Source organism: Pimephales promelas, chromosome 24 (genome assembly GCF_988280905.1).
Source record: "Pimephales promelas chromosome 24, fPimPro1.hap1.1, whole genome shotgun sequence".
Taxonomy (NCBI): domain Eukaryota; kingdom Metazoa; phylum Chordata; class Actinopteri; order Cypriniformes; family Leuciscidae; genus Pimephales; species Pimephales promelas.
The window spans coordinates 28,025,697-28,049,668 of NC_142792.1; the positions used below are offsets into that span (position 1 = coordinate 28,025,697).

Here is a 23,972-nt window from a genome sequence, read left to right on the forward strand (position 1 = left end):
AACTTTAAATCTTTAGTAGGGCAGTGGTCTGCGTGCCAGCATACAGTGTCGTTTTGCTCTTAGTGACAGAGGTTCGACTCCCATGTCCGACTCTATTTTTATCTGCTTCGTTTCTTTTGTATTGGTCTGTTGAATGCCTTTTACATTTCGGAAGACTACCCGATAGCTGACAACCGATTGAGTAAATGACAGCAGAGGCTGTTTTAAGCCCGCTTACAGTGGCTGTTGATGTGGGTCCCTTTATTGCTGATTATAATGATATAGATGGGCAGATGCTTCACGATATAGTCCATTTCGTTTTTTAAGATCATAAGACTCTGGAGTTTTAGCAGTTCCCAGGATACACGAACGGAGGTAGAGCCTTCCTAAACGATACAACTATTAAAACAAGAGATGCCGCTACAGCCCAAGCGCGGACTACCGCTGCTCTCGACCATACAAGATAGGCTATTTCACATACAAATGATTTATCACGCTGCCCTTGCCTTAAAATAGATATTCATATTTGCTAACGGTGAATAATAGGCTATATTTTGAACTACCATTTATTCTGATGTATATTATAACGATTATATGACGGGTTTTTTATTTTTATTTTACTATTTGCTGCCATAGGCCTACATATTATTTTTTCGCAATAACTAGATCTTATTTTGTTAAAACGATTTTTTTTCGCGTATTAACAAGATGTTATGTGTTGAAACTTCATATTTTCTTGGCCTTATATAAGGACGTGTCATACAAAATATGCCTTATCCACATTTTTTTAATTATCCACATAAAATGTAGCCTATAGCCTATCACGCCATGATCTATCACACTTCTGTTCAAAAAGCTGAAGCAAATAGTAGCAGCCCCCAATTAGGCGAACACTGAATAGGGGCCCTAGGCAAAATTAATAAATGAGGCGCCTTTTAAAAATATAGATTTTATATAGGCTATTTACGATCAACTTAGGCTTTTTGTTGCTTTTGGGAAACCCAGCCCAGGGCCGGGTTTCCCAATAACGATGGATTATCTAAGAGCGCTCTCTACACTCTTAGAATAAACGGTTCTATATAATAGAACCTTAAAAGGTTCTATCAGCGCTATGTACTATTTGGAATCCCTAAAAGGGTTCCAAGAACCTTTTTCAAAAAAAAAAAAAAAAGGTTCTAGGCTATATAGAACCATTTTGGAGTTCCATATATGAAGCGGGGGATGGAACCATTTCTGGTTCTAAATCGAACCATTTCTTCTAAGAGTGTACGTGCAAGGTTACGAACGCTCTCCGCAATTCCACGCGCGTTTCCCAAAAATGCACTTAACATGAAAGCGCGACAGAGTCGCTGTTTATTCGCGAAGTGCTGAAAGATTACCTTATATGGAATCGTTTTATTAACGTTTAACCTAATAATCGTAATTTGTTGTGGATTAGAAATCAAGACAAGTCTATGGATATAAAACACATATAGCCTACTGGCAAAATGGCTGAACAAAAACAATAGAAGATATACGTTTCAAAAAGATAAAATTAATGTCCTTCTAGAGGAGATAGAGGGAAACAAAGATTTTATTTTTAACAGATTTAATGAACACCATACTAATAAGGAAAACAAAACATCTGGAAGGACATTGTCACATTGCAAACTAACTGCAACCGTGTTCAAAGATCAGGGAAGGAGGTCCGCAAGAAATGCCCATGGCTGGTTTTTGTGCATGTCAGAAGTTATTGACAGATTTTTTTTGCCAGGTCTTTAATATTTCCCAGATTACTTATTTTATGATTTTTTGTTGTTGTTGTTGTTGTTCATTAATTCGTTTAATTTAAATGTGTAGGCTATTTCTATTTTTTTCTTCTTTTTTTAATTACTTAATTTATTCATTTAAACAAAACACGAGTAAAACAAAGTGTACAATAAAGTACAATCAAAACCTATAGGCTATAGGCCTATTATACTTATGTACGTGCAGTGTAATCTATTAAATCTAGATAAAAGTGTCACCTGCGGTTGTCTTCTTACGATGCACTTGGGGATTTACGATTACTCCAGAGCACTTGTAGTTCTACGAAGATTTTCAAGTAAGTTACGATGCTTTGGGGAAACAGACCATAATATTAAGATCAGTCATACTATCGCTTTTACGATCAACGATACTTTTGGGAAACGCAGCACAGAGCATTTTTAGGCATATATTATTTTTTAAGGCTTGAACGAGACGTCGATCCCCATCCCGCTGCTAGCTATTATTCTAAGTATTTGTAGGGAGTATGGAGCGCGCACTTGAGGTGCCGATGCAATCACTCACATTTCCCTATCAACAGTGGAAACAACCTAAAACCTCCATCATTTATTAAAAATAATAATACATCAGTCGCAACTTATTTGTGTAAACTCACAACAAGAAAACTTGTAAAATAACTTGAGCTTTTGTAAAATAAAATATTTTACAAGTATTCATGGTCTCTGTGAATTGGAGCGAGTCTAAAAAATGAACGGGAAAACAGTGTATAATCCTCACAATCATGCGAAATAGTCTTCATACAAAGATTATAAAAAATGTGTCCACGAATAAGGCGCAATTACAGCGGATATGGAGATGTTTGCAGGCTACTGAATGATTTAGAAAAGACTAGTTTATTAATAAACAATTAAAATGCATTGTTATTTTTTTAAGACATTTATTTTAGCCTTCTTTTGCCGGTGTTTTGCGACAAGTTTTATCCATGCGCTTGTGCGCGGAATGTTCTATAGCCTGCACCCATTGATAATTGCTTAAATTAATGACGACTAATCTAGTAAAATCTTAAGTCTAGCAACTCTAATTAATATCCTACATTTAATATTTGACATTATTTATTAATTTCCAGCTCTTTACATTAAAGTTGACTTAGCATTATTAGTTAATTAACTAATAAAATGGTAATAAAGTCTAAATTAAGATACTATATATTTCTATTGCTTATTCCACCACACAAATGACTGTTTATAAGGCGACAATTCTTTACATGCAAGATTGTAGGCTGCATGTATCTTTAAGATTTTTCTATTGAATTCGATAGCCTATTCTCTTATAAATAAGAAGACTGACATTTAAACAAAATAAGAACACAATGTTGTAAAAAATAAACAACTTAGGCTATGTGTGTTTTGACTATAGGCCTACTTTTTGTTAGGCCTATCTCTAGGTAATGAAGATAGTCTATTAACAAAAATAAAACTTATATATAGGCTAATATATATATATATATATATATATATATATATATATATATATATATATATATATATATATATATATAGCCTATGTAAAATACATATTTTTAAATGATGAGTTCTTTTCCAAAACGCTATAAATCCATTTCAATAGTTTTGAGGAAAACTATTTTTTACCTAGACCCACACATTTTGTGAATATTCAAATTATCCTGTTGAAATGTTTTATTGGTTCAGTCTGAAAATTTTGAACAATGATAATTAAATCAAACAACAATATTGTTAATGATAAATTAAAAGTTAATTTAATTTATTTTTTCAAAACGCTATAAATCCATCCTTTTTTTGTATCATTTTAGTAAAGTCCTTTTTATTAAAGCGTCAAACCTCGAATAGTACCAATGTCAACATATGCATGAAAAAACTAATTATTAAAAATGATCAATAATCATAACGATATTCAAAAAAGGGATGGGCACCCCTCCAGCACATGCACACACACATGTGCTACATAGCATGTGAGCAAAGCGGAGCGGCGACGCTTAAATATAAGTAAAAAAAAAACATAAAATAAACATAGGCTACGTTTCACATTTGTGTTTAATAATATTACGCTACTTATTTTTATTATTTCATCTATGTTGAGTAGGCTATGAAAAGGGAACCGCATGAGATGAGTAAGATAGGATCTAAATTCAAAAGCTGCCCAATATCGGAAAATATTTGAAGTGGGTCAGACATGATTTTGACCACTTATTAAGTTTTGTTTTGTAGAAAGCTTGTAAATTTCGTTTGATATAAATTGTATCTTCATTTTAATAAATGTTGCATCAACAAATTGACTGGATTAAAACATTAGAAGCAAATAACAGACAATATAATCAGGACAGAGGCGCGCAGGGGAACCGGAGCGCGTCTCATAACCGAAACACCGCGATGCTTGCCTCATTGAAACTACAATTTTATTGGCCTTATAAGGACATGTGTCATGGCTACAAAATATGCCTTATCCACATTTTATCATCCACATAAAATGTAGCCTATAGTCTATCACTTCTCTATCACACTTCTACGTTCAAAAAGCTTAAACAAATAGCAGCCCCCAATCTTGTTATTATGCGAATCGTTTTAACAAATTAAGATCTCGTTATTAGGAGAAAGGAGGCATTCAACAGACCAATACAAAAGAAACGAAGCAGATAAAAATAGAGTCGGACATGGGAGTCGAACCTCTGTCACTAAGAGCAAAACGACACTGTATGCTGGCACGCAGACCACTGCCCTACTCAAGATGTTAAATTTGTTGGGTAATCTAATGTATTTCACACACCTGAATGTAAACAGAGGCTAAAATCATACTATATCTACATATGATAAAGGAAATTTCCTTTATCGTGCTTTTTACAAAGCGATAGCCTACACCAACAAAGAAATAAAAATATGACAGGATAACATTCCAAAAACAGAACCTTAAAGACGGATCGCTATTCAGATCGACAATCTACTACATATGTCTTTCCACCAAACGTCACTTCATTAGATGGGCTGAACTTTGAAGAAAAGGGTGGGGCTGATTATAATATTATACAAAACGCCGCTTTTTACTCCGTCTTTGTCAGACAGAAGTGCCGCAATTGACGGCGCACTGTGGATGGCCTGCGGCGTCAGAAACGGCGTCATTGGCTGGATTAAAAAACGGCGAAAATGACGGCTAATTTGCTTTGTAAACGCCGTAATTTACGCCGTTTGTACCACAATACGCCGTAATTTGCGGCGTCTTTTCTTCTTAAACGCCGTAAACACCGGCGTTTTGAGAATGAAACGCGTTTGGAAAGTGGCGAAATGTGAACCATTTGGCTTTCCATAGCTCCTCCCCGCCTGCACGCGGCTGTTCTCGCCGATCGGTTGCATCCAGCCGCAGGCGATGTCGAACACACCTCTAATCTGTTAGTATGGATGCCAGCCCGAACTCCGCCCACAAAATTTTTTGGCCGGGAAGTTCGGTCTGGACTCGATTGTCATTGAGGAGTAATTATGATCAGTAAAAAAATGATCGGGCCAATCAAATTGCCAGGGCGGGCTTTATACGATGATGGACAGCTGAGAGAGCGCTTGTCAAAGATGACTGTAGCTGGAGAATTGAGATGTATAGATTCCGCTGTCGCGTCTTTTGTAAAATAAATCAACAGCGCATTCATTTTAATAGACAAACAGAGAACTGCAATCAAGCCATTTGTCGATCGGAAAGATATTTTTGCCGTCCTTCCTACATGATTAAAAAGTATTAAAAAGTCATAAAATCAATTTTCTTAAAAATAAGGCCTTAAAAAGTATTAAATTGTCTTAAATTCAGATTGGATAGGTCTTAAATATGTTTGTCATGTAACCGCAAAGATGCAGGCAAAGGCAATCGTTCAGCCAGGTCGAATATTTTCTACAAGCTAACGTAACCTGTGTGTGTGTTTAGAGACACGCGGGTGCGATCGAACAGTGGAGACATGAAACATCCGTCATTTTGTTCATACAGGACAACATTCAGTCTGCAAAGTGTTTACTTATATTTGTGTAGGCCTATACTCGCATTAAAACACAGTTTTAAAAGCAAAACATATTTATCCAACCCCTGTCTGTGTGTTGTAACGTCTGTCAGAGTTTGAAGTCTGCCCAGATGAAGAATAGGAAAGACAGTACAAACGAACTGGTAGTTCCACGAGTCCTTTTATAGTTGCTTTCTTTCAGTTAAGCACACTCTTTACATACATGTCGAAAGAGCGGATGTTAACAAGTTAAAGAAAACACTCTGTAAAACGCTACAAATCAAAGTGGAAGTAAACGCATTATAATAAAACAAACCCGCGATAGAGCGGTCATCTTCCTCTTTGCGCGAGCATTCTCAATCTCACTGCGCGTGCACGCTCACATAACATCACGCATACAATAACGAACGCCATAGAAGAAGTCATCTTAAAGGCATATCAACATGTCATGAACAATACTGAACACTAGGTGGCCGTTACAGAGTTCCATCTTTTGGACATTCATCATATCGCATTGGTTTTCATTTCTTGTCCTCAAAACAGGGCACTAATCTGTTTATTTTTAAGTGTTTGTAGTATTATTTTATATGGAAATCAATTATTTATAATTCTTATGATGAGAATAAAGTTAGGGTTAATTAAAATTAAGGAAAATAAATATATTGATCTGAAATATAGCAAATTAATTTTAATTTATTAATTAAAAGGTACAATAACCAAACATATCTCAGTCTTTTTTTTTCTATATTTTTATTTGTTTAATTAACAAACGAATTATATGAAACTATTATCAGTACACTATAAATAAACTGGTTAAATGCCTTTAGTAAATTAAATCTAAGCCTTTATTAATATACTTTATTATTTAAAACATACAAGGCTTAAGACATTTATAAAAATGCCTACTATATTTCTTTTCACTCCACTGTACTTCACCACAGGCGACCCCACGTACGCAATTGACAATTGGTTATTGTCATTTCACCATATTTTTGAACAGACAGTGTGTTTACTTGGAAATATTACTGTGTATTTTCAGTTTTAATTTATATTTCCATCGTAAGTTTGGTCTTAAATTTAATTTAGAAGTGGTATTAAAAAGTCTTAAATTTAAATTGGTTATACCTGTAGCCACCCTGATTAAGTTCTGTAGTTGACAACTGCATGCAAAGTAGCTGACTTACTGCGTTGCTCTGATTGGTTGTAGGTTTACCGATTATCCAATTGAGTGCAGAGTTGGTTTTTTTCCTGGTTCGGTTAAGACACGTCTCATAATCAAAGCCATACGGAGGAGTTTCAGACTCATATTCCGACAGCAATATGAGTATGACGAAGTCAGGTTACTAATCTGTTAACATGGGAGCCGAAATAAAAACGGACATGCCACGCTTACGAGACGCTTTCGCCACGCAGCCAGTGTGTCTCCGGCCTAAGCCCTTGCCATTAAAACTATTGTTTATTCTGAGGCTACACGTTTTTTTTTTAGGTTTTTAATTATTTTTAATTTTTTTATGAAAGTGACAGTTTATAAAAAACAACAACTGGAAAATCTCTGGAAATATTCTTTTGTGCCACTCGTCTTCCTTTATGTGAAACGCCAGAGGACGACACTATCTGAAAATATCGCTTTCCAAGCATCGTTATTTTTCATTATGATTAAGGTTAGGGTTAATAATCTTGTATAAGGAAAATTGAGGACTTTGTTCAAGTCCAGTGAACAAATGTTTATGTGGGTTTTATGACGTTATTTCAGTGATTTTAAACCTGTGAATTGAAACAAACAGTTCAAAAGAATGAAAATGATTTAAACTATATGAGGATAACTATAAAACTTTCTAGAGGATATGCAGGTATTATTTAAATATTAATGACTGAAAAAGTACTTCACAAAATTGTGTGAACCCTGATTTTTTTCTGTTGATTATTTTGTCACTGGTTCATTCACACTACAGGACACACAGGGGAAAGTGTCTGCAAGACATCATAGTTATGAGACACCTTTTCATACACAGTGAATCAGCAAATGAGAAAGCAAAACCTGAGTATGTTTAGTTGACAAGATATTTCACTGAACTGTATTTTATCTTTTAATTGTTGTGAAATTGTGTAATTACTCACAGGGCTTTTCTGCAGCATCTCACAGCTGGAATGAGTCTCTCGTAGTCTGCTGATGATGAAGTGAACCTCTTTGGGTCAAACTCGTCCAGCACCTTCTCTGAAATCAGCAGTGTGTAGACCAGCACTGTGCACATTGAAGAGGAGAGTTTTCTTCCTGGATCTTCATCTGGACCGAGGTATCTCTGGATTTCATCATATAATGAATTATCTTTCAGCTCAAGTAAGCAGTAAAATAGGTTGACTGAAGCTTCCTCTGAGATGTACCAGTCTAGTTTTTCTTTAATGTATTCAGTTGTTTGTCTGATGCTCTCTGTGGTGTCTTCAGTGTCTGTCTTGTCTTCAGTGTCTGTGATCAGGCCTTTGAGCAGTTTTTGACTGGATTCCAGTGAAATGCCCATCAGAAACCGCAGGAAGAGGTCCAGATGTCCTCTCTCACTCCACATTGCTTGATCAACAGCCTCTTGCAGTAGCTCATGTAATGTGATATCCTCTTTAGGCTCATGAAAGAAGAACTGCAGCTCCTGCATGTTCTTGTTCAGGTAACAGAGGAACACATGCACTGCAGCAAGAAACTCTTGGACACTCAGATGTGTAAAGCAGAAGATCTTTGACTCATGAAGTCCGTCTTCCTCCTTAAAGATCTCAGCGATCATTCCTGTGAACTCAGAGTCTTCACTCACATCAATACCACATTCTTCCAGATCTTCCTCATAGAACACAACGTTTTCCTCCTTCAGCTGTTCAAATGCTAGCTTGGCCAACTTTAATATAATGTTTCTGTTTGACTGTAAGAGCTTTGTTTGTTGTCTTTCTGTTTTTCTATCGTACTTCTGGCTCTTCATGCTCATCTGTATCTTCAGGAAGTGAATGTACATTTCAGTGAGTGTTGTGCTGATGTTCTCTGTATTGTTCTTGATGAGAATATTGTGAAGGACTTTGGCCGTGATCAAGCAGAACACGGGAATGTGGCACATGATGTAGAGAGTACGAGACGTCTTAATGTGTGAGATGATTCTGGAGGACACAGTCTCATCTGGGAATCTCTTTTTGAAGTATTCCTCCTTCTGCGGGTCAGTGAATCCTCTCACCTCTGTGAACAAACCCACATGCTCAGGAGGGATCTGATTGGCTGCTGCTGGTCGTGAGGTGACCCAGACGAGAGCTGATGGAAGCAGAGTCCCTTTGACCAGACTTGTAAACAGCACGTCTACAGATGACTCTTTCTCAACGGTGTTTAATGATCTATTATTTTCAAAATCCAAAGGCAACCGACTCTCATCAAGTCCATCAAATATAAATGCTAGCTTGCATCCCTTATATAACTTTGATTCCTCCAGGTCCTTCAGTTCAGAATAAAATTCCAGCAGAAGCTTATGGAGACTGAACTCTTCATCTTTCATCAAATTAGTCTCTCTGAATGGGAGCAGGAACACACAGTCTATATTCTGATTGGCTTTTCCTTCAGCCCAGTCCAGGATGAACTTCTGCACAGAGACAGTTTTTCCAATGCCAGCGACGCCCTTTGTCAGCACAATCTTTTTCTCATCGTTTTTCTTCAATGCAGTAAAAATATCATTGCATTTGATTGGTTTGTCCTGTGTTTGTTTGTTCTTGAAAGCATCATCAATCTTCAGAACCTCATGTTCCTGATTGACCGTTTCCATATCTCCCTCTGTGATGAACAGGTCTGTGTAAACCGCTTTGAGATCTGCTGTAGTTTTCCTGTTGCCCTCAAAAATACATTTAGCTTTCTTCTCCATGCTGGTTTTGTGTTTTTGCAAAAACTTTTGCAAATCCTCTGTTTTAAAAATACCGTAAGCAAATTAAATTACAGGCAAAAAGAGTTTTATTTTTAGCCCACACTTTTTATTATGTGCCTTTACTATGTGCTGTAATTTAATACAAGACTATGGATTTACTGTGACTACACTTTGTTCGGGCCAATTCCCACATTTACTGCTAATGAGCTGAGTTATGGGTTTGCTGAAGGCTTAGGATTATAGGGCTTAGAGTTAGCTTTTGGGTCAAGGGTTGGGTTACAGTTAGGGCTAAAGTTAACTGTAACTACAAATGTGAATTAAACGCCCCACAAATTTATCAAAAGTTTTTGACAGTTCTCTGAATTCAAAATACATCCGACATGTCTAAATCCTTTAAGACCTCTATAGTGAAGAAATGATGGTTGCACCTTCTAATTGTTTCTCTGTTTTCTCCTTCGCCAAGGTTTTTTGTGGCTCTGTGAGGAAAGAGAAAATGAGAACATTTAAACAAATGAAAAGAGACAATAGACACAACTACACAGAAGAATAAAGTGACAAGTACCTACAGCATTTCTGAACAATATGGCTACACACTAAACTTCCTTATGAATAGGATTCACAGCAAGCATTATTTCATATATTATTGTTAATAGTGTGCCTCAGAAAGTCCTGTTACTATATTATATAATTATATTATATTTTTATTATAGAAATTGTGTTATGGTCATTATTATATACACTACATTACCATTTCCCGCAGTGTTTGAGCTGTAGTTGAAGTTCACTGTGCTAATGGTGTTTCCAGCGAGTACAGGAGCGTTTACAGTTGCTCTTGTTTCAGCTTTCACATCAACACTGCTGCTCATCTGGACTGGAATACAGAAAGAGAGATTAATTACAGTGCTTAAATCACAACTTTAACATTTCTGATATTATTTTTCTTTTATCACTATTACCTCCTTTTTTGTTGTCAGAAGCCATTGTCCTTTACTTACTTACAGCTGTTGGACAAGAACACAAATGTCTTTAATGGATTGTATGTTATCAGACACTTCCCAAAAACACAAAAAAAGAGCAGAGTATAAGTGCTGTCAATCAATCGATTTAAAAATATACTTATTATTATTATTATTGGTCATTTTTTTTGGTAATCGCGATAAACTGTAAAGTTTTAAATATATTTTGATATCGTAATACTTTACATTAAATCTCCATAATAATATAGAAACAGCATAAAAACATGAATATTTGCACAGATATTGCTGTAAGATTTGCAATGGGCCTATAGGTAGATAATCTTCAGGATATGTGGCCGCATGAAAATGACAAAGGACCAACAAATATAAGTGGGGTTTGTATTTATTCCTTATAATTAGTTAGGAGTTTATGTTTCTTTTACTGTTCATAGGGCAGAAGACCCACAATAAAACAAAATACAGTGCCAGTATATCTTTGGATCACACAGCAAATTGTTCACCCCAAAATAAAGGAAATATAAAAGTACAATTTGTCGACCTCTTATTGTGTGCAATAATAAAGAACAAAGCAAATAAGGCAACATCACCAATAACTATAATACGGTAGTGGTACTTCTGGAAAGAAAACAACTTAAAACTGCATAAACAGTTCGAATGAAATAACACTCACAAAATACACCTGAAATGACATAAACATACATCTGCCCTGTGGTGTAGTCTACGTGATACTCAGGTATACGCCATGTTTTGAATGAATAAATCAAAAGTAGAGCTGTACAATGAATCAAATCTCGATATGGACTAGTGTCTGTGAATATTAAAGCTCAAAGAGACTGCAGTTGTTCTGCGCGTCTCTGGAAATGAGCACTCAATGCGGCTCTACTACACACACACTGAAGCGTAGCAAACGTGACGCTCGTGGTGTTTTCAGCTTTTCACTGTATGAGGACATGATGTAGGCTTGTTTACACATGCGATCAAGCAAAACTTGCGCACCCCCGTTATAAACATTCACCACCCCAGAAATGATCCCTGACCCAGCTTGCCACCCCGTGATTTGTTTTCTAGATCTGCCCCTGCCTCAAGTGCAAATTTCATCATTCAACTTCAGATTTGTATTTTACAAGTTTTCGCATTGGAGCTGTGAGTGTAAATTTTAGTGAACAAGTACAAATATTTATTGTTCAAGTTCTCAAATTCACATCTACGTGCTCTCGAGTTTTGCTCTACCTTCATCCTCTCGTGCCACACATCCATTTTCTCATGCAAAGAAAAATCGCAGAGCAAAGAGGACACTGAGACCGACAGACTACAGAGCAGGTTACTGTTGATGAAACAAATATCAGCTCTCAGGTTATGTCCATTTTATTACGCAATTCAGACAAAAAAATACCGTTTTGGCACTTACAGCCTAAATGTGACGTGACAGATCGCTGCACTTCAGTTCAGGTAAACCGATCATCTGTTACTTTTTTTAAAGAAACACGACTTATCATCGATCTCCCCAATTCTCAAGGTTACACCACCATCTTCTCCATCGTAGACAGATTTTCCAAAGCCTGTCGATTAGTTCCACTCACCAAGCTTCCCACTGCGTTCGAAACCGCCAAACTCCTGTGCAACCAAGTGTTCCGTTTCTACGGATTACCGGAAGACATTGAATCAGACAGAGGTCCTCAGTTCACGTCCAGAGTGTGGACTGCCTTTGTCTAAACGTCAACATTAGTCTCACTTCCGGGTACCATCCGCAGTCTAACGGACAAACTGAACGTCTCAACCAGGATATTATTCGCTTTCTACGAACCTACTGTCAACAACATCAGGAGGATTGGAGTAAATACCTGTTCTGGGCCAAATATACTCAACTCCTTGATCAAACCAGCAACCGGCATCACACCCTTCAAGTGCATCCTCGGTTTTCAACCACCTCTCTTCCCTTGGTCTGGCGAACCCACAGAACTTCCATCCGTCACAGAATGGCTACGGAAGAGTGAGGAGGTCTGGGATCAGGCACACACACATCTAAGACATGCTGTAAGACGTCAAGAGCAACAGGCCAATCGTCACCGCCGTCCTGCTCCAGAATATCAGACTGGTCAATGGGTATTGCTTTCAACCAGAGACCTTCAACTCAGACTTCCATGTCACAAGCTCAGTCCCAGGTATGTTGGTCCCTTCCAAATTATAAAGCAAATATCACCTGTTTCATTCCGTTTAGACCTGCCCGCTAACTACCGCATTTCTCCCACTTTTCATGTTTCTCTGTTGAAACCCGCTGGTGGTCCGAGGGGAGAAGCGGAGGGAGGGACCACTGCTCAGAGTCCTCCTGCCTTTCTGGTTGACGGCGAGGAGGCGTACAAGGTGCACAAGTTGCTGGACTCCAGACGTCGGGGTAACGTTCTCCAATATCTGGTCGATTGGGAGGGGTATGGTCCGGAGGAACAGTCCTGGGTCAATTCGAGGGATATCGAATGGACCCCACTCTCACGGAAGAGTTTCATAGGACATACCCGGAGAAACCGGCCCCTCGACCTCGTGGAAGACCCCGACGACAATTGCCTCCTCGCGTCAGGAGCCGCTCGCAGGGGGGGGGCTCTGTTACAGTGGAGGCTCCCGCTCCGCCTCCTCTCCGCCACCAGAGGGAGCCTTCACCGGAATATTGATCATTGGCTTTAAACTCAAATTCCCATCATGCCTCATACCTGGAACTGATTGCGTCTCACACCTGCACTGCATTTGCACACACCCATAAAAGCCACCTTCACACACCACACCAGCGCGAAGTCTTGATTTGCCCCGGTGATCATTTCTGAGCGTTTATTCCCTGTTTCTAGTTTTGACTTTGGACTGTTTGATTATTCTACGAGTGATATCTGCCTGGCCTGATCTTGGACTGTCTTTGGATTGTGTTTATTGCTGCCTGCCCCGAACTCTGCCTGCTATCTGGATTATCCCATTGCTCTGCCTGCATTGCTCTGTCTGCCTCGTTTTGACCCTGCCTGTACGACATTGTTTAATAAAGCTGCAAATGGATTCTCCGTGTTCCGTGAGTCATTACATGATGTCCTATCATCAAGTGTTTTATTTTGTGAATACTGTACATCATGTCTAATAACAGCAGTGAATATGAACACATTTCTTTTTTCCTGACAAAAGTTTTAGTGGGATACAGATTTTTTCAGACCGTATTTTCGACCTGCCAAAATATGTATCCCCCCTAAAATCTACAGATGATGTCCTATCATCAAGTGTTTTATTTTGTGAATACTGTACATCATGTCTAATAACAGCAGTGAATATGGACACATTTCTTGTTTCCTGACAAAAGTTATAGTGGGATACAGATTTTTTCAGACCGTATCGACCTGCCAAAATATGTATCCCAAAAGTCCCTTAAACGTCCCGAATGACCACTGGTGGTCCTGTAAACGTCCTCTTGAACGTCCGGAGGACGTCCTCGTGAAGGTCCGCGGGACATCAAGCGGACTCCACATGGGGACGTTCGCGGGGACGTTCGCACAGGCCATTTAGGGGACGTTCTGGGGACCTTTTTTTGTTAGCTGGGTAGCAACTAAATTAATAACTAGATTAAAGACCTAACTGTTATCTATCAAAATATGTGCCCTTGTGTTTTTTTTTTTTTTAGTTTGCTGAGAGATAAGCTATGCCTATTTCTGTAAGGAAATTTCACAAATTTTGTGTTGTAAAAAAATAAAAAGAATGAGACAAAGTTTGAGAATGGTTTGTTGTTTTTATTTGAGCTTTCCTGCATATTACACATTGGAACATTGTTGTTCACAGTCAGGGACTATATTTTTCTAGCGGAAGGAATGTTTTTATTGATTTAACTACATGAAAGTTGCAATATTGTGTGGCAACCGTTTTATAAAAGCAATAAGGTACTCGAGGCAAGTGCTGTATCGTGAATAAGTAACGGTTACTCCGCTTCGCGTCGTGCCTAACAACGCCCTTCAGCCATTACTTATTCACGATACAGCACAGCCTCTCGTACCTTATTGCTTACATATGGAACTTTTTTTATAAAATAAATCCTTTTTTTATTGCCTGCATTTGAAGGGGTTGTAATCACACTTTGATCCACTTTTCAGGTTTTGCTATAACCTCTGAAGGCCAATATTCATATTTATATGTGAGGTCTCCAGGTTGGATTTTCTGCGTAATCCATCGGATGTGACGTGCATGCGCGCTCCCGAGCCTCTCTATCCTACAGTCTATGTGACCAATGGCACTTCAGCTGACGACATGGAGTCTGATAACCCCCCAAAACGTCCTGCCTCCAGCACAACACAGACTCCAACACAAACTCCACATAAATATAAAAACAAAAAAAAAAGTTTTATCTGCTGAAGCTCGTCAGGCAAAACGTTAATCTGATCGACTCCGGACGAAAACGTGGATCAACATCGACAACATATATTAGTAAACTCTAGTGAAACAGCCAGGTAAACTACATGAAACATGAAATGAATACAAAAGAATGTTCCAGTATAACAAAAAGTCGGTGCTTTAGGATGTAACTTATTTTATTTACTAGATCTACTAACTAACGTCACTCATCCACTACTATCATATTGTTTATACATATTTCCAGACATGTTCAGTACAGGAATGTTACTTCCTACGATCTTACTGATACACTGAAACTGTTCAGTTTAGTTCAATAACCGTTTTCGTTATCATATTATACTGTACATTCACCTATGTTGACATTGCTGATTGTGAAAGATACACGAATAGTTAGTGAAATGGCTTATGCTAGATAACATCACATTTCGGCTAAATGCAGTTTATTGTAACATTATCATGGTACGAGCACAGAGCATTAGTTCAACGTCAAGCTGATAAAAGTAGGCTATTAACTGCAGTGGGAGTTTACATTAGTTTCCAGCATGTTGAGTGATGCTTTCGCCGGTGCATTGAAAGTCTCCGTGTGGCCGGTAGTGAATGCTCACTCTTCAGATCGAGCACGCACAAGCACACGAGCACTCTTGTTGCATTCTGAAACATCACCGCTAGAGGCCGCTAAAAAATCCATAGAGTATTTTAAATTATTATTTTTTTTTGGCTTAATTCTGGCTTAATGTGTTGTAAGTGTTTGAAATGTTTTTGAAAGTGTGACACCTGCTTAAGCTGTTCCCTAGTAAAAATAATTTATTACATATTTGCTGCCTCTGTAGTCATCATTGAATTATGTGGAAAACGAGTGATATTCATTAATTTATAACATAGTAGTAACTTGACTAAATGGGATTCTTTGGAAGTGATATAAACATATCGGCTTAACATCAAGGAATACATTTAAGATAACATGATTAATTGAAGTTCAATAAAAATCATTAATTCAAGTTAAAAATAAGTGTTTAAATCATGTTTAGTGAATGTCATCTGTTCATGTTAAATGAACACAAATATTTCAAGCTGGTTGCAGGGGCGAAAATTTCATCAAAATGTTGGGGGGGACAATAAACATAACCATTCTCAAGAGCAAATTTTGAAGGGGACACCAATAATACAGGCAAAAAAAAAATACAGAGGAAAGCCTTACTACTATTATTAGTGTAGCATGGAGACCATTTCATTATACTTCTTAAAATTTCTTTCTGGTTTAAGCCAGCGGCGAATCTGTTTACATACTCTCCTCACGCAGCGCAGCGATTTCATTTCATTCATTGACGCATACTTTAACTATATTAAATGATATAATCCAACTAAATCACAGTGAAAGCTTTACAATCTAAATGCACAGCGCACCCGGACTTTCTCATCAGTGTATGGCCAGCAATATTGTAATGTTTAATGACATGAAGATAATGTCTGTTCTAAGTTATTATTGTACTGTACAATTTAAAACAATCGTTCCTGAGTCTGCAGTCTGAAAACTTTACCTCAGAGCATCCGTTCACTGAATGAATTGAGAATCTCACCTGAAAAATCCAATAACACCAGCAATTGTCATTCAAGCAGCTGATTTCTGTAAATAAATGCAAAACTAAATGCATATTGCAGCATAGGGCAGGATCCGTCAGCACCGATTTGAGACAAAAATAATTTAAATTGTATATAAAACTATGTAAATGGCGCTCTGTGGCGCAGCAGGGTTTTGAACACGGTCCTGAGCCGTCGCTGGGCGCCGCGGACAGACGCCGAACGGCGCGTAATAATGTGTTCGAATTGTAAAGATGTGGCGCTGCGCGACGCGACGCTTCTCGTCCGGTGTGCGACCCCTTTACTGGAGTTCCACAACTACTCAAAAACTATGTTTTTCTCTCCCGCCACCGGAATGTGTGTGTCTGAGGTAAAAGGGACGGAGGCAGTGGACCAATGCACTGTGAGGCAAGGGAGGGGGGTCTCAAAATGTTTAGAAAGCTTTTTTCGATATTGCCCCGTTTGCATTTGTGTTATTTTATTTCTTAATTATTTTAAGAACATATCATTACATTATTTACAATACACATATTTTAATGTTTTTTTTGGGGGGGGACAACCCTCAGATAGGGGGGGTCCTGACCCCCCCGACCCCCCCGCGATTTCCGCCTATGGCTGGTTGAACATCATCCATTGTTGTTAAGATAATGTGGTGTAATCACGTGGAACCACTGTCCACGATTAAATCATGTTCAACCAATGTGCCATTTTTTTGAGTGTGTTCCTGGTTTCTGAAATCTGCCCGTGTCCTGGTTTTCTCGTTTCTGTCTTGCCCTCTGGAACTGTTTGATTGGACTGATTTTCTGTGTGGTGATCTTCTGCCTGTTTAATGGACTACGACTTTGGATTGTACTACCAATAAAACTTCACTTGGATCATCACTCAGTGCTTGCCAATGTCACGGGGTGTGGGTGCAGGCAGAAGAACAGGCTGAGTCCACGAAGCTCCAATACACCGATTTATTAATAACTAAATACAGATTCAGGCAGGAAGACAGGGTAATACCGGGTAACATGAAACATTGACCGACAAAGACAGACTGAAGGAGGGAGAACTAAATACACAGATGAATGAAGCTAAATGGGGTGAAAACAGGTGAAACAGATGAATACAGGACGCTGAACGGGAGGCTGATGCTGATGAGGGAGTGAGTTCAGGTGTGGAGACAAGAGGATCCTGGGAAGTGTAGTGCAGATGACGGGACAGACAGGTGAAGACGGCAGACTGTGACAGCCAACACTTCCACGACATCGAATAAAGGTTTTTAGATGAGAATGTGTGTATTTCTAAAGAGAAAAAAGCGATACTGTCTAATTTGAGACATACAAGGCTTCAGAAAGCTGTGTTCCTTAAATCTGCTAAAATTACTTTAAAAAAATCAAATAATTGCTTTGAGTTTTGTTTGCAATCTAAAATGTTACACAATGTGTCAGTGCTGTTTGATAAGACTAGATCAATGTGATGTGGATTCATAACACTGATAAATCTATACATGCCAGTATTTTATGAAGTAGTATTTACTAACCATGAATAATGATGAAGATGTTTCTTGTTCCTCCACTGAACTTGAACTGTCTTGAGCAGAAGTTACTTTGAAACTCCTTTCAGTTCTGTACTTTCATAAAGGACTGTGGAGGGGTTTCTTTTCTTCAGAACTTAAATCTGTTATACCAGAACTTTTTCATTAAACTAATAGAACCAGTTTTTTATAAGTACTCGTGAAACTCCCCACCCCCTCCCCCCTAAACCTACCCAGGGGGTTTTCAGTGCGTAGCATATGCACGCAAAAAACATTTTTGGCGTATAAATGCCACGAGAAATGACAATCGTGGTATAGATATGCACTTTCATGAGACTGTGTTGGTTGTTCTGGACATGTTGGCGCCCAGCAACCCAAATCTGCGACCTGGAAGAACATGACGTGCCTAACTTCAGGGTCCGAGTGTCAGCCGCATAATCCATGGAGATATGCTTCAGTCTATGTGCTCTAGTAAGTTCTGCACTGTACAGTATCTTGAATGCCTCCATGATCTTGCTGTTCATTATCTGACAGATTTGCGGCACCAATGCAAACAGTTTCACTCACTACCTGGGCTTGACATTAACACACCCGCCAAATGTGGATGGATTTTACGCGTGGCGGGTATTGCATTCACTCCCAATAGCCACTTTGGCGTGTTGAAAAATTGTAGCCTTGTCAAAAAAGACATCTGACATAAACGAATTGCAATTAGAGAAGATTAGACTCGCGGACTGGCCGTCGGACTGAGGGCTGTTTTTGTCTGCACTTAATGGGCTATATGCACGCATAAGTTCCGCATTTGACGCAAGGATGCTCGTCCATTTCCGGTTGTGGAGATTTAAGCGGAGGAGAACCGAGGAAAACGGGATTATGGCAGAGTCTTCAAAATTTACTGTCCTCCCGTCTTTGAAACGAAACGTACATACGTTTAGATGTAATTTTATATATAGTTATGTTTACTTAATCTAATTTTAAAAAGAAGCATAAACACAACGAGGGGTGCCTGTTTTATCTGTTTTTGTGACTAACGTTTCTTTATTATAACCATGGAGTATAAAATTCAATATAAATTCTCGGTATTGCATTGGACTCTACGATCGGCGGAAGTTATCGAGCATCCTTAATCCTTCGCCGGAAATACCGCCGTGCATAGAGCCCATTATCAACTTAATGTGATGATATAGCAATCTTTTTTAATAGCAGGAGAATCCAGAACATATGCGCGTCTCTCACGCTCTGCTGCAGTGCCGCTGCACGAGGGTGCACGCGCCAAATATGACATCCAGACTTTTGTCAAACGATCATCACACGAGACTGGTGCACAGCACACACACATAACACAGCGTTCAGTCAGTTCGTGAGTGTGCGTGGTGGTCGATATAAAGAAAAAATGATCATAATCTTCATGATTAAGGGACACGGTGTTTTTACTAGCAGGGCTTCCCTTATGGCACGGCATATTACAACTTACCAGAGTTAATTTTATGTTTTAATAAAATTAATCATGCCATGAAAGAAAGCAGGAGATGCGTCTGTGGAAATAATCTGGAAAATAAAGACCTGTAGCCCTATACTTGTTTCAGGTGGACATATCTCCAGTTGATGATAATTATTAAGTTAGAGCTCTGAGGAAATGCTAATGCAAAACAAACAAAAGTCCCCAAAACTGTCATATGGGCTTATATTAAGTTGTTGCCTCCTGTCCTGTTGCCTTAATTGTGGATTTTTTCTTAGAAAAAAATTATTTATTATTTGCTCGTTGTTTCTAATGCAGATAATTGTTCTACTCTTCATTCCAGTGTTTGCTGTATAACATTTTTTTTTTTGGCAATTTTAATTTATGTAAGAAGCTATTTTATGTGTATCCTAATAGACAACATGTTTTCAAAAAAGGAGCTTTACAACTTTAAAGTAATTTAAACTTCAAACTACTTTAAACTAATTCAAACTTCCTGGTCCATATTTTTATTGAGCATTTTCACATAGGTAAAATAGAAAACATCAAATCATTTATCATATTATTTACTCTGGCTTCTTCCTTTACACTATATCTTCCAGACACTTTAATTGGAGACTATAGATTTTCTGTAGCCATCAAAAATAAATCTATTAGAAATAATCAATCTTCTCACCAAAGCTGATCGTCTGTGAATCAACGCCTGGCCTACAGAAGAGCGGAAGTGTTTAAAATGTACATGTTTACTTTCCACCTCTGTATATTTCAGATTGTAAAATATCTGTAAATTAATCTAAACTAAAAGCAGAATGCCCAGATCTCGATGTCATTATATTACTGAAGATTAATTCCTGAAGACTTACCGTGATGTGAGATTTATGCCAGTGTCAAATATTTCGTCTCTCTGTCGCCCTGTTTTAGTTTGCAGTCTGTGAGCTGTCTACGGTTCCTGTCTTTGAGGTTTTCTGCTTCCTGCCTGCATCTTTGCAGGGTTGTGAAGTATTGTCTAACGCATGCAACTTCTGTCCAGCAGCTTTATGCTAACTGCACTCGCCACCTCTCACACACACACGTCCCAGGGAAAAGTGTTAGGAAATAAAAGCCGATGGACCTTTACTGCCCACAGAACATGAACACATGTAGAGGGACAATGACACAACCACACTTACACGATTTTTATAAAGCCTCTAGAACTTAACGAGCTTCAGTGATTGCGCAACACAGGTTTCTCAATGTCAATATGTTGTGAGATGACAGCACTGTCAGGTTTCTCTGATCTCAGACCAGCGTTTGCAGCATTATGACATTCATACTGAGTCTGTGAGCAGGACATGATCAGAGATGGCCAGAATATTAATAAAATATATTTGAGCTTTCCAAATCTTTGGACTGTGGATGGTGTTACATCATGCCAAAATGTTAGATCGGATGGATCTTTAAGTGTTACGTCCACATAATATTTGGCATCTAGAGGTTATGGGACGTAACATATACAAAATAAAATTAAAATAAATCCAATAGAATATTGTTTAAAGTAATATACTTTTACTCTATTGAGGAAATATGATGTAATAAATTAAGAAACAGACAAAGACCAAACTGAATGTGTACTTGCTTTTAGTAAGTAAAGTTGTTTGATGTAACAAGACACCCATAACACAATAAACCGTGAATCAAATCCAAACAAACATCTATTTACAAATTATATACAACATAAAAGATTAACGATTACAAAGTGAGGGACAAGAGCGGTGCTGAAGAAAATAAATAAATAAAACAAACACATTAACTAAACCCCAGTACAAACACTAACCTCAAGTAAAGAAAACAAGAGAAAGAAAAAATCTTCAGCGTAAGACGCCACTAACAACACTAACAAACAAACATAAATACATAGGTTAGCACTCGCTCGTAAACTAGTGTGTTAAACAATTTAACTCTACGTGTTGTGAAATGTAAATCACGTGATGTACTAACCTGGTCCCATCACTATGCATCGAATATAAGCTCAAGGAAAAATCAAGAATCGGACCACAGTATAAACGCAGTAAAACAGCGTAACTAAAAGTACAGTTCCAACAGAGTAAACTTTAACACACAAAACTAAATGAGAACCAGCAAGAGCAAATAACAGCAAAAATACAAGAGAGCCAAACAAAGGAGAAACGAAAACGCTCTCCCGCGCTCGCGTCGTAACTGGGTCTTTATACACGCCCACTAGTTTCTGATTGGTTCTTGGGGTGTCTGGTGAACTCGATGACTGGCAGGAACATCATCCAATCACTGGACCTGTGAGACAATAGCGGAAAGAGAGAGAAGAAACAAAAAAAAACAACCCTCCCAAAATACTACAGGACGTAACACCAAGTCAGAAATTTCAGAGATAGATTCGACGCTGGACACTGAACCCTTGCCTGAAGATATACTGTAAGTTCTCTATCAGCCTGAGCGTTTGACTGAGAAAGTCAGGGAAGAACAGAAGCAGGTGACAAAAATGATGATAATAAAAGAGCAGTTTATTAAATAACCTTAGTTGTGTATGTTTCAATGCTTTGACTTCATCTAGATGTTACACTTTGTCTGACCAGTACAATTGCTTATTATAGTGGACAGGGGTGTAATTTGCGGGTGGGACGGGTGGGACATGTCCCCACCACTTTTTGCCATGGTCGATATTGTCCCCACCACTTTTTAAAAGCTCTCGCGGCACGGATAGCTAACAGTAGAAATAAATAAAACATCTCCAACTGGCAGACCATTCATTTCATTCGTTTGTAAAATAAAAGAAGCGATCTAGCCCTGAAATATGTTATTTTTTAAATCAAGTGATCAAAGTGCTCCTTGCCGCCTGCGATCGGTGGCGCGGTTACAGTGTATCTCGTGGCTCACGCACAGTCTTCACATGCATGCGCGCTTCAATCCGTTTCGGAGACTATTTGTTCGTTCCGGTGCAGATCATATGAGCGGAGTGGAGTCTGAGCGAGCGGGCGGATCTTGGACAGAGCGCAGAGGGGTATCTTTAAAAGGACGGAGCGTCGTCGCCCTATTTCCCGCTCCAATTTCGCTCCGCTCACCTCACACCACGAGTCTGGCAGAGGGTTTTCTCCGCAACCACCGCATGAGTCTGAATCCTCAGATATTGTCCAAACTTGTGTTCTTGAAAAGAACTGTAGATTAGGAAAGCAATTCATTTTCTTACTTTCTTTTATTTATTTATTTTTTTAAAAAAAGGTCTAACAACATAGGCTAAGCCATTTAAATTGTAATCCATGTGCACTCTGCGCAAAAGTTCAGTTATACGAATTTTGGCCTAATAGTTCATTTAGCATACTTTTAAAACGTTGATGTAGCCTACAGTATAGGCCTATAGCCTGTATATTTTTATTTATATATAATTAGGCCCATTGATTCGTTTAATTTTACAGAATTTTTTTGGCACAATTGATATAAGCATAATTTTATTTTATTTGTGCGCGCTGTGCAAAAGTTCAATAAAATGTTGGCCTAATAGTTAATTTAATTTTTAAATTTACTTTTAAAATGTTTATGTAGGCCTTTATTTATTTATTTTTTTACATTTTTGTTTATACACTTTTTTTTATCTTTATTTATATTATTAGGCCCATTTATTCGTTTAATTGTATAGCAGTTTGTGTGTACAATGGAGAGGCTATAAGCCAATTTAAATTTTAATCGTGCGCGTTCCGCAAAAAAATCAGTTATCAAAATTCTGGCCTAGTTAATTTACTTTTAAAACTTTTATGTATATTTTTGTTTATATAATTTTTATTCATATTATTAGGTCAATTTATTCGTTTAATTTTACAGGACTTTCTGTATAGGCTATTTCCACTGCCACTGGACATGTTGTAAAGTCGGATCTATGTTTTTATTCACGTGTCACGTGATTCATTCATTTACACACATGTCCCACCCACTTTTTAAAATAAAGTTACGCCACTGATAGTGGACATATTTAACACAACACTTCTCTATATAGCTATTTTGTCTAGCCTATATGGTCATTTAATGGATTTCCAGAGGTAAATGTAACGTTATGTGACATTGTTCTCCAGCTGTTTTATGGACCTTTTTCCGCAGTTGAAAAACCCTGATCAATCGATTTATTTAAAAATGTTAAAATTACCTATTGGTAATTCATGCTTGTATTAAAGAAGAGTAACAGATGATTATTCACATGCCCATGAAATGAGGCGCTACAGTGTCTGTCACGTCACTTTTACAAGCGCCAAAATGGTACTTATTTTTTGAATTTTGTAATAAAATTGACAGAATCTGAGAGCTGATAATTTGTTTTGTATCAAAAGTATCCTGCTCTGTCTTGTCTGTCGGTGTCCTCTTTGCTTCATGATTCTTCTCTGTGTGAGAGCACGTGAAAAGGGTCAATTGCGTGAGTCTCACGCTCAAGTTTAAAGGAGACTCGCTTGCATAATGCTCA

At 38.1% G+C, this 23,972-nt stretch overlaps 1 protein-coding gene across 1 annotated transcript in view; it reads right to left on the reverse strand.

Annotated features, from left to right (window-relative positions):
• Positions 1–20,458, reverse strand: part of LOC148969332 (NACHT, LRR and PYD domains-containing protein 3-like) — a 43,313-nt gene extending 22,855 nt beyond the window's left edge. The window contains exons 1-6 of the mRNA XM_089126980.1: positions 20,377–20,458; positions 20,190–20,221; positions 10,569–10,613; positions 10,361–10,483; positions 10,041–10,088; positions 7,853–9,650 (exon numbers count right to left, since the gene is read on the reverse strand). Coding sequence (XP_088983106.1) covers positions 7,853–9,650; positions 10,041–10,088; positions 10,361–10,483; positions 10,569–10,593 — 1,994 coding nt within the window. The 5' untranslated portion in view covers positions 10,594–10,613; positions 20,190–20,221; positions 20,377–20,458. The remainder of the gene's footprint in view (positions 1–7,852; positions 9,651–10,040; positions 10,089–10,360; positions 10,484–10,568; positions 10,614–20,189; positions 20,222–20,376) is intronic.
• Positions 20,459–23,972: the final 3,514 nt, after the last annotated feature.